General features: G+C 40.5%; 1 protein-coding gene across 3 annotated transcripts; it reads right to left on the minus strand.

Annotated features, from left to right (window-relative positions):
• Positions 1-337: 337 nt before the first annotated feature.
• On the minus strand, positions 338-10,328 carry cunh6orf136 (chromosome unknown C6orf136 homolog). Of its 3 annotated transcripts, none has more exons than XM_040002712.1 (7): positions 10,195-10,328; positions 8,409-8,625; positions 4,711-5,355; positions 1,777-1,865; positions 1,478-1,678; positions 1,035-1,104; positions 338-635 (listed from the first exon to the last, which is right to left on the minus strand). In XM_040002712.1, exons 2-7 carry the CDS (start codon positions 8,505-8,507, stop codon positions 492-494), a joined length of 1,248 nt encoding a protein of 415 aa, XP_039858646.1. In that variant the 5' UTR covers positions 8,508-8,625; positions 10,195-10,328; the 3' UTR covers positions 338-491. The 3 variants fall into 3 exon arrangements, with proteins under 3 accessions (XP_039858646.1, XP_039858647.1, XP_039858648.1); XM_040002713.1 differs by having other exon boundaries at positions 8,409-8,628; positions 10,195-10,323; XM_040002714.1 differs by lacking the exon at positions 8,409-8,625 and having other exon boundaries at positions 10,195-10,304.
• Positions 10,329-12,374: the final 2,046 nt, after the last annotated feature.

A 12,374-nucleotide genomic window follows, 5' to 3' on the forward strand; every position in this document is an offset into this window, starting at 1 on the left:
CGGTTACCACAACTGAGCGGGCAGCTAGTTGGATTAATGATCCAAAAAGCAGATTTCAATACATACGTATATAGTATAAAAATCTCAAAGGTTACATTTACACAAAAGTGCACCATATGAAAGGTGTGGTACAGCAGCCGCCAGTAGTATTTCAGACTCTGTTACTCCAGAGTGACAAAATGTGTGTTCTTATTCCTGCTGCTCTGCTGTCAACAAACATCTGCACTGTTGACCACTTCAATACTCAGAGTAAAAAGGAAAAAGCTGATTGACTTTTTTGGTGGTATAAATATCTGAACAATTCCCTGATCTAGCATTAGAAAAGGAGAAGCAGAAGAAAGACTTGATGTTGTTTTAATTCAGGGACAAGAATATTTTTGAACAGCAAGCATAACTTTCAGTTTTCATGTGTTCCTATGTGAAGACCACTTTAGCTTTTCAGGGTCACATGGCTATAGAGACACTGGTTTTCCACTAATGCTTGTTCTGGGTCAGTTTCTGCTCTGTCGCAGTGATGACAGAAGCAGGGGTAACAAATTGAGAGCAGGTCGGTGTTCCTGCACTCCCAGTGCCACCAGAACCCCGGTCAAGAGGGAAGTTACTCTGGGCAGGACGGGGGGCTGAGCTGGCATCACCTGCAGGAAAAAGAGAACAACAAATATAACATATCCACACATATCACAGCAGGTCTCACTATCATCATGTTAATCTGACCTTTCACTGCTTTCTATCCAACATTCACATGCTGATGAACGTCTTTAACTGACCGCCTGTCTATGTTCTCGATCTATGCCAGTACTGACAGTGATGAGAGGCCTGGCTGAAGACGCTGGTGTGTTTTACACTAAGGTTAAAGCGGGTTAAAAGAAGTACTTGTTGCCTGGTCAGAAAGTTTATCAGCAGTGGTGCTGGGAAAACTGCACCCAAAAAGAAATCTTTTTCAATCTGTCAGACAATCGTTGGGAGTAGTTATTCTATAGCACTGAAGGCGTTTTGCTGTGGGTGCTCTGGCAAAAAGCTGTTAGCTTCCTTACCTTCTCAACTTTGTGACAGTGAATAAATCCATCATGTCCAATGTAGAATGTAGAGAACGCATCATAGGACCTATGTGTAAGAGAGGACATTTGGATTAAGGTTGGACAAAATATGCACCCATTTTTATGTAAAAGTGTGAACGGAAGAATCAGTTATTCATGAGTCTTAATGTTTTTAATGTTACAAACATGACAGTGTTTATAGTGGACATTGCAACCTGTCTGAAAATCTGTTTCCTCTTTCCAAAAACACTCAATTCAAAAACAAGGAAATGTTAATTATATACGTAACACCAAAAGGCGAGTATATCAGAACAGTAATTATTTTATGGAAAGATTACTTCATTACATTTTTGGGAGCTTTAAAATAACATACAGACAGAAATCACCATATCCACTTAACCTTGTAACTCCCGTGCACCCAGTTCTGGATGTGCTGTTACCTGTACAGGTGCGATTTGTCTTTGCGATAGAAGCGCAGCAGCAGAGAGTGGAAAGGAAGCCCTCTGATCCTCCAGCGAGCCTTAATGGTCCCGTCCTCTATGTGTTTGGTAAGCTTCAGTACATCCAGTCGAGCTTCAGCGTAGTAGCACAGACACAGCAGGCGCCACAGCGAGAGCGTGAGCCGGTACATCACACGGCCTCTACACCAACACGCAATCAGACACACTTATCAAGAGTTTGGTCAAAGGATAAGAGTCTCTTATAACGCATCACCATCACGCTAGACAAGCACATTCACCTGGTCTTGATGTTTATGAGGCCGTTGATGAATTCCACATCGTTTGAGTACATGGAGTAGTCGTGGTTTGTCATAAAGAATCTTGGAAGCTGCAAAACAAACAGATGAAGATCAGTTTCAAAGTTTAGGTGCTGATGTTAAAGACAAACACTTCAACAAGATATTCTCCAATTCTATTTGTTTAAGTCTAAAAACAGAGTTTTGGTTTTACAATAAGCAGGCTGCAGTTTGTGAGGAAACTGAAGAAGGTGAAGCGTATAGAGTTGTTTCAATGGTCACAGCAGTGGCAAGTTGCTGCTGCTGCTGCGCCCCCCCCCCAAAAAAAGAGTTTTTTCATATCCGTGTCCCCTGTACTCCATCTGATATCAGAAAATGTGCGTTCTCGTGTTTGTTTTTTGTTATTCATTTGCCCCTTTGTGCTATGGAAACAATGTGGATACAGTGTGGAAACTATTATAAAATGTCTTAATTCTTCAAACATTAAAAAACAAAACAAAAACACAAATGTGTGTTCAAATGATCCTGGTGGTGTTAAATTGCAAAGCCGATTATTCACCATGTGATCCGAAATTGTAAATTTCAGGTAAACATGTCCGATCTGATCATGGAAAAATGAAGATACTTGATTTGTTTTCATCATCAAAACATTTGGATACAAATGTAAACTATCAACACTGTAATGTATTTGTATGGTAACAGGCTGTCCCAAAAACCTGTCCTTGGAGCAAATTTACTTTTCAATGATTGTGTAAAGTCATCATAATTTTTATGGTGGTTTTGTGCAAAAATGAATAAAATATTTTACCTGAAGCTGAGTAAATCCTATCATGTGGATAACTGCTACATTTGCAGTGGTTTTAAAATAGAATTTCTTGGTTTGCAGTATTGTCACTGTTGAGGTGTAGCAGGATAATAGTGATAAGACTTTATTATGAACAAACAGTTACATTTCTAAATACTGCATGAGATGCATTCATGAGGAAGATGAAAAATTATTTTGTGATGATTTGATGATGTTTCTGATCTGTGAACAAAAGTACAAACGAGTATTGTAGTTGTCGTTAATTAATTTTACACTATTGTTACACTGCCTTGAGATACAACTCGCTGTCACTGCTTGTTATGGCCCTTTGGACCACACAAGGGGAAAGAGACAACAGGTTGTTCTTCTTCTAAGTCACACAAGCACACAATTTTGTTCCTATTGAATAAAGCGTGCCCCACTGTCACATCTAGACCTATGGTGGAGTGTGTTCAAGGATAAATTATTAAATGCACACACAGGTAAACTGCTGAGTGCCATTCCTGTCTTGAGAGGAGGCTACAAATGATGCTGTAAAGTCTTCATGCATGTCCAATCATCCCAAAAAGTTGAATCTGTTCATCTGGACGTAGCTTTTTCAGTCACTTGGATGAGTGACGAAACATTTCTCCCACTGAATACAGTTGAACAGAATCTACTGTTTGGGATGCTGCAAAGTGTTTAGTGCCCTGCACATGTACTTTGTTAACCAGCTGTCACAACCTGCCACTAGATGGGCCCACGACACAGGTTTTGGGGACTCACAGGACGCCTTAAACACAGGAGACTGACACTTTTCTCTCTCTACAGATAGAGATGGCCAACACTCACAACTTCAGACTAGTTACTGAAAACAATATAACAGGGCTCCTGGCTTCAGTTTACTGTCACTCCCCCTAATTTCCTGGAAAAATGCATTCTCTGTAGAGATGTAGACTCGATTTGCATTCTTCAGGAGAAAATTCACTTGCTGTCAGAAAAAAACTATATATGTAGTGCTCTGTGAACAGAGTAAAGCAGCTATCACTGCAGATATTTTTTGGTTACCAGTTTGGGGGGCCGGGGAGCTACTGGTTTACATCAATTAGCCAGAAGGATGCATATTTTTCATCTCTATCCCACTCCCAGGAGATCAGAGGTTTGTTTTTCAGGGCATCTGTGCAGAGTGTTACCGTCCCTCCTGTCTGAGGGTTGCACTGAAGGCTGCACTGAACATGCTGCAGCAGTAGGACATTCATCTTGCTACATATTTAGATGCATAGTCACGCAGGAAGATAAGACACAATTATATCTGTTGGCATGAAGCATTAACTAACCTGGGCTTTACATCAACCACTGAAAATAGAGCTTTGTGTCCAGTGCAACATGTAACTTTAACGCTATTGAAAATGCTTGGGGCGTCCTCCACTTGCTGCCTCGACTGTAAATGTAACTGGAGGTGGTTGACAAACGGTGTAACAATAAGGGACACGTTCTGTGTCTGGTGTTGGTGTGATTTTATTATTCTTACAGGATCTGACTGACAGGTTAAAGGGTCTGGGGACAAAACAGTACCCCTTGGTGTGCCATTTTATGAAAGGCTCCTCCCCGTCTCCAGGGAGACCAGACACCCCCTAGAGATTCAACAGTGGTGTTGGATGCAGGAGGGAGCAGCATCCTGGGGTTATCAGTCCAGGACATTTGTGCAGCAGCAGGAAGCTGGTCCACACCCCTCCCTTTGTGCAGTTTGACAGGCAGAATGAGATCAATGCTTCTGAGGATTACACCGGGAAGCGAATCATAGTGACCATTTCACTCATGCTGCTGGGGTTATGCAAGTAGCCTAAAGTTACTGACAATAATTAATTAATCATTCGTAAGCCATACGCTTTATCACAAAGAGAATGCAAAATAATCTGTATTTCAGTGCACAAGTTGGATTCATTTATATACCTCAAGCCTCAAGTGTACAGTCTAAGTTAACAGTCAGTACAGACTGTAGTACTAAATGCTTTGAATGGTCAATAAGAGTATGAGACTATTTAAATGTGTCTATTTATATTCCAGGAAGAGACTGATTGCCAGGCAAGCGTTGAGTCAGATACAGCTGTCAACATAACCAATGACAGCTATCATACTGTAGTGGTTCTTACCTCTATCCTCAGCCTTTCATACATCAGGGCCAGTTTTTCCTCTCCTTCCCTGTCGCTCTCAATATGCTCCCCCTCTGCTCTGCCTGTATGGCTACACAGCGATACAGAGGGCAGCTCCACCGCCTTCTTGTCAAGTCCGCTGTCCTGGCTGTATTTTAGCACACTGTTAGGCACCAAGTGTGTGCCAGGGCAATGAAAGCAGTAAAACTTGGAGCCAGACATGAATGGTGCAGGACATCCCTCAGTTTCAAACAGGCTTCTGAAGCAGCCGTGTTCTCTCTTTACAGCATCAGTGTCGCTACGTTTGAAGGTCTCTACATTAATGTCATCCTCTCTGCTACCATCCACTGTGGTCAGTGGAAACAAGAACTCTGAAGACGTGAGGGGCCTTCCCATTTTGTTGTGACCAAACAGAGGGATCTCCAGAAGGGTGTGGAGGCCGTGTGACTCGCCCTGTCGCACCAGCACACAAACACTGAGAGAGTCCTCCCAATCCTCCTCGCCGTAGCGCAGCATTTGAGGCTGGCTCGCATGATGTATTGGGTTAGACAGCACCGGCTGCCTAAAGTTCTGATATCTCAGGCTGTTGGGTGGGGCCAGGGCCCATGCTGCACTGCTCAGGGGGCGGGTCTGGCAATCCACCACCTAAAGAAGCAACAAGGACTTGGTGTTATTATTGTAAGCATATAGAATGTGATATTTCATTTTAATAGCGGTCTGAGATTTTGAGTTAGATTAGATTGTAAACAGTTTAATCTCTCAGTATATCCTTGGTTTTTCCATTTTTACTTACACACATTTATTCTGGATTGGAGAGCAAATTGGGATTAGTATCTTGCCCAAGGACATTTGACATGCAGACTGGAGCAGCAGGAATTCAACCACCAACCTTCTGATAAGTAGATGACCTGCTCTAGCTTGTGAGCCACAGCCACCCTAAACATGGAGCTAAACAAGCTCCAAAAACTTTAAAAAGCTGTCATATATTGGATTTATGTATTTATGTATAATACCTGCTTAGAGTAGGGCTCCATGGTGTAAATTAGCATTATGTGTATAAAGCTATGCTTTATACACATAATGAATTGAGATCTGTACCTGATTGATTGAAATGTGTGTCACATGAGCACAGAGCCAATCGAATACTTATTTCTCTCTGTGACATGTAAATCAGTTTATACCCTTTATTAACTGTTATTAACGTAGTTTTCCTGGATTTGTGGCCCATGTTTTGTCTCTAAAAAGTAGAGACTGTTCACTTCTTTGTAAGCAGTGTTGGTCAAGTTACTTGAAAAAGTAATCAGTAACTAATTACTGATTACTTCCCCAAAAAAGTAATCCCGTTACTTTGCTGATTACTTATTTTCAAAAGTAATTAATTACTTAGTTACTTAGTTACTTTTTAAAAACACGATTTACAGCCTGAAGAGGTGATAAAGTGATAGATCTTTCAGCCCAATTCTACTTTTTCTACATAATCCATCATACAAAATGTAATCAAATGGAAAAGTCTCTTTTTATAACTTGTTTTATTAGTTTTAATCTTTTAACTTTATGCATCAAGCAAAAATTTAATTATATGCAACTTTCTCTGACTGGAAGAAATTAGTTTAACATTTAAACCTATTTTCTGCACATTCCAGCACATAAAATAAGATATTTTTTGTGTTTACACTCAGTCTTTCAAATAGATGCAAGTAAAACACAGCAGAACATAAATAAAGTCAAAGACTCAGCGGTCCTGTTGCTCTATTTTCACCTGTAAAGCAGGACTAGGGTAGGCGGAGGTTTACCCTGGTGCAGGTGTGCCGCGGCGGTCAGTGGAAGAATCCGCGAGTTTCTCTGTGAGTTTCCCATTACGTCGTTGCGCACTCGGTGCTTGCTTGGAAGTTTAGGGGTTTTTTTCGCTGTAAAAAGAAGTTTTCTTCCCACGCACAGCGGACACTAATGTTTTTGTCACTTTTTATGGAATCAAACTCAAAGTAAGGTCAGTACTTCCACGCTTTAAACGCTGCACGCTCATACTCTCTCCCACAATCGATATGTGATCCATTGTTGATCTGCACACAGCTGTTGTCACTAACAGCGCACTCGCTTACGTCACTGTCGTGAGACATTCTCAAAAAATCACGGTTTTAGTAACGCAGTAACGCAGCGTTACTACGGGAAAGTAACGGTAATCTAATTACCGTTTTTGCAATAGTAATCCCTTACTTTACTCATTACTTGAAAAAAGTAATCAGATTACAGTAACGCGTTACTGCCCATCTCTCTAAGTGAGAAAATGAGAAATTCAGATCAGATCATTATTTCCTCCACTGCAGCGTCTCGCTGTGCCTGACTGGACACATCTGCCTGTCAGCTTTATTCAGCACATCTCACTTTCCCATCAGCTCAGTGTAGCAACTGATGAGCAGCACCTGTTTTATAATAAGTTTTACAACCTTTGTGCAGTGACTGATCATGACGTTTTACGGTCTGGTTGCCATTTTTTTTGCACTTTACCCTAGTGAGTTCACCGTGACTCATCTGTCATAATACAACCTTTTGTAGTAATAAAATGTAAACGGAATGCAATTCATCCTGGGGAGGATGTGATTGTTTACTTTGTACGTTCCTACGCTGCTAAACATTGACATAAAAAGTTGTGTGAAGACTTAATAACCTAAGTGTTGGAGCTAGCCTAGCTGGTTCCCACTAATTCAAGTATAACTCTTGAAGGGTGTCCAAGAAGTAAGATTTCTTTGTGATAGAAGTATGTGAAGCCTGCAATCAGCCTTCCATGTCCAACATTGAGTTTGCTTTTTACCTGGACAGACAACGATGAAAGCTGAACACAGACCTGTTCTAGAACAGAGAACAGCTGCATCTCTGCCCAAAAATATACTCTTATTACAACTCACGTTGTTTCTATAGGTTAGTTAAAAACCTATTAAAAAAAACTCTATGCAGCAAAAATGATCTGCAGGTCTGCATCATATTATGATTTAGCGCTATACATAAACTAAATTGAATTTAACAGTGAAAATTGACAGCAACCATAAAGCTACAGGTCCAACTGTGAACTTTGTCAACCAGTTAATGCAAAGAAATCTCTTTAAAAAACAGACAGACGGGATCGGCATTCATTGATAGCATTATTTTCAGGATACTGAGTACTAAATTCCACCTTCTTAACTACTTATTCAGTTTAGGGTCATGGGGTCACGCCCCTTTTCACTTTCGTCTATGTCTGTTTACATCTAAATTAACACACAGTTCAGAGGACTGTACTACGAAACAGGACTTGGGCTCATCGAGGTAGCTTTAGGGTTAATCCTGGGTTTTAGTAGCATGAAGATGTTTTACTTCTTACCGAGGTCCATCGGTTTATGCTGCAGACTTTACCTGCTCCAGAAATAGTTATGCTGGAGACTTGAGATCAGCAGGTATGAAATCACTGCCTACTGAACAATCAAATTCCTGTAAAACAGCATTTCCAGAAGATTTCTCTTGGACCTTAAGTAATTAAACAAATGTTTCACAGGGAACCTATTTGTATTTGTGGACCTTGAATGAAATTTTCACACATGCTTTTCTAGGTATGTTCAATTGTTTTGTAGTACAGGTCTAAGTAAAACAAACTATTAACAGCCTAAAATAACTGGAATACTGGAGTATTTGTCAACTGATGCATAACAAGAAATCCAGTAAATTACCTGTCTGACACTCCAGCTCCATTTTTGGATGGGCTGCCTTCTCCCGTGGCTGCGGATACAACCCACCCAGAAGGCCACGCCTCCTCTGCTCACAGACATTCACCACAGGGTCAGGGCAACCCCGGTCACCCGATGACCATCACCCACAGCACAGACAACAGCACAAAGACTTTACGACTGGAAGATTCCCAACTACTCCAGAGGCCCTCTACCTCATCTACTTGAGACCACAGAAGAGAGAATAGATCGAGTTAGCTGTTCACACGGCTACATGACATTATTATAACAGAGATATTAACCTGCTGACAAAATTATTAGTTGATTATCAAGCAAAAAATGCAAAGGCAGTTTTCTATGTTTTCACTGTAATTCGTACCCGAAACATGAAACATTATCAGTGTCTGATAACCAAATGACTTTTTTTAATCAACTGACTACACGGATATGATATATTTGCTAAAAAGTTAATATTGGCTAACATTTTGTTCAGTCTGGCGCAATAAGAGCTTAATAAACACAAAAGCTGTACTGCACCTTCTTTTCTAAAAAACAAAAAACCGCACTTGGCTAACGGCTGAAGGTTATTTTGTCCACCTAACAGATGCAAGTCTTATAGCTCTGTTTTTGGCACCACCAGCTCCTGAATGCTTGGCTAGGTCCTGCAGCTTCTCTGACAGTTAGCACTGCACCACACACTAGTTATTCAAAAAAGCTGCATCAGTACAGCAGGGAGTGCAGAGGACACTGGCAGAGGATTCGTCTCAGCTTTTGCTGCAGCACCTCATTTGGCAAAATCAAATCAGGCAATCACTGTGACTAAAGCTGTAACGTTTTACTGGTCACATGATTCATCTTAAAAACAAATATGCTTTGTTAAATCAATAATTTTATGCAAGCTCCGACATTTGCATGTATTAGGAAGATTTTGTGTGATAATAAATCTTGTGGTATTTGTGCAGCAAGATAACACAAATTCTACAGTTCAGGCATTCAACTGAAGGTTCTCTCAGACTGCCAGGAGCACGGGACCTGAAGCACACCTCACGTTTATAATCAGAAACTCCATGGTGACAGCTGGCATCCAGTGAAACACGTGAACACGTCAACACAGGCCTCTTCCTTACAACTTAATATGCACTACAGCCAAAATGATCAGAGCAGTCTCAACAGTTTCTTTAAGTTCAGTTGTCAGTTGCATATATTCCAGCTGACAGCGGCTTTTGAGTGGACACTTCTTAGGTCATAACTCGTAAAAGGAAATTATTGGGTTATAGCATTTAACAAAAAAGTTTAAAAACAGCATTGCTAGAAAATTTCAGGACTATTTTGTTTTAGACTGTCACACAATCCAATTACTGCAGTACAAATTGTTGTTTTAAATAACTTGGAAAAATGAATGTTCAAATTTTTTATATTCTCCGGAGGTTAAATGGGGCACAGCTGCGTTTTAAGTTGTCAGACATCCCTGTATGGTCACATCTGGATTTTCTCCGAAACTATCGCAACATAAACCATAACATGTATCCCTGCAACGCTGATATTAACTCGGAGATTTCAGCTAGTGCTGGTTACATGCAGTGACAGTCAAATAATAGCAGTTAGCTTTCAATGCTAACTAGTCAACAGCTAGCAATGAGCTAGCCACCGGTTTGGAAAAGATCCTCATGTTATCTTTTCCAGACGAAGTCCCTGGTCCGTCCAAATGTTGTAAGTCTCCGGTTAGATTGTGTACAACAGTCGCCGCAGAATCAATTAACAAACTAGTAACATTCCGCTAGTAACTTACACAAATGTCATTCCAACCCTGCAAGTGTCCTTGCCCGGCCAAACACACCTCACGCACCCAGTCGTGATGCTGCTTTCAAGTCTATTGGAAAAACGGCCACTGGCTCAAAGCGCCACAAACGATCAAACAATGCGGCATAAAAAATGTCAAGTGTAGCGTCTACACTTTCAGTCGCGTTAACTAAAGAAAATTCCTCTTGTTTGTGGTTTGTTTTTCTCTCTGACTTATAAAAAAGTGTTTAAAACACAAGTAGCTTCCACATCATGTGACGTTTTAGTTTCTGAATCTAAAAAAATGTATGACTGTAGAAAGCACTGGTAGTAGGCCGCGAGTACACCCGCTCTTAAAATCGATATCAGTATTTTTACAGTTATATTTATAACTGTAAAACATATAACTATAGTTATATTTCATTTTTTAAATTGTTAAAATCTCTTTATCATTATATGTGACACAGTGGCTTGTATAATAGTTTTGCTACACAGCATTCCTCCCATCATCTAAGTGGAAGCTCACATTCAAAAGACATTTATGACGTAAAAAAATGTGTTTTAACTAAACATTTCTTAATAAATGGCAGCAATACATTGTTGCAGAAGGCTTTGCTCGACTTTTCCTGTCAAGACTCCAGTCCAGTAGGTGGAGGTAATGCTCATTTAAGCTGGTTTACTGCTCTCCAATAAGCCCAGGAAAAGTAGTTTGTTTGTTTTTTTGTTGTTGTTTTTTTCAAAAAAAAAAAAAAGGAACAACAACAACAACAAGACCTAAATTCTACATATATGTGTGTTGGTGGCCGCTTGATACCAGGAGTCCCTGAACAGGGCCCTATTTCAGGAAGCCGGTTTAGAAAACTCAGAGTGAAAAACGATACTCAGGGTTGAGTAACCCCGAACTGTCCAACTCGGAATATTCGGTTTCAGAAAGGCTGATAACAATTAGTTCAGTCAACGCGGAGTTGCTTTAACCCCAAATTAAACGCGCGCACGAGGATACATAAAGCCCTGATTAGTGGAGCACAGATTAAGCGAGTCACCATGGAAACGGAGGGAAAGAAGGCGCGGTCAATGTATTTTACAACGCTTGAGGCCGAAATTCTGATGGCAGCATATGCCGATAACATGCAAATTTTGCGGGAAAAAAGTAACACAGCCTCAGCTGCAAAAGAAAGGGAGCATGCATGGCAAAACATGGCCGACAGAGTCAATGCGTGAGTGTTAATTTAAACATTGACCCATTTAACACGTTATTTTATTATATTTTCTTTAATTTTTTATTTTATACATTTTATTTTGTGATGTGAGCGCAGGTGCAACCCAACAGGCCCCAAACGTTCCTGGCAGCAAGTAAAAATGAAATATAAAAATATAGTCCAAACAGGTAAGGTGTAATTGTATTATGAGCCATAGTGCTTGGTCTGTTTGTAAATCAATTGCAGTTAGAGGCTACATTAATTTCCCCTCTGTAAGCACTTATTGAAATTATCTGAGCACATTACAAGTACATATTTGCTTACTCTGTATGCTCAAATGTGACCCGTTATAGCCAACAGAAAAAAAAGCGGAGGCCCGAAAAACAGGTGGAGGTCCTCCACCACCACCACTCACAGAGGCTGAGCAGTTGGCTTCCACATTTGTGATAATGTTGGCAGCATCACATATGATCTTCACAGTGCAGAGAACACAAATTAGCATCCATTACTATAATGAAATAATTTGTTAGTTTGAAATGCTACAGGGAACTATGTACCTGTACATTAATGCTGTGGAAAGACTTCCTGTTCACATAGTCTCCTTCATTTACTGAAGGAGCAATGATTGGAATGTGAGTGCCATCTATACAGCCAATCACGCCTGGGAACCGTGAGAATAAATGTAAAATTTAAGTAGTAGTTCAAGTATCACCACATCATGAATTAAGTTTCGTTCATCCTGATACCTGCAATTTTGTGGAATCCCTCTTTGATAAATCTTGTGGGTCTATGACCGGGGAACACCACAAACGAGTACAGGAGACGTTTCAGTGCAACTGTAACATTCCTGACTGCCCGACAGACGGTAGCCTTGGAAACGTGCTCAGCGTCACCAATATTATACAGAAAGCTCCCGTTTGCAAAAAACCGAAGTGCAATACAAATAATATGTATAGAACTGAGAGGATGTCCGCGATGTGTCACATGAGCA

This window comes from Simochromis diagramma, unplaced genomic scaffold (genome assembly GCF_900408965.1).
Source record: "Simochromis diagramma unplaced genomic scaffold, fSimDia1.1 OVJJ01000449.1, whole genome shotgun sequence".
NCBI lineage: Eukaryota > Metazoa > Chordata > Actinopteri > Cichliformes > Cichlidae > Simochromis > Simochromis diagramma.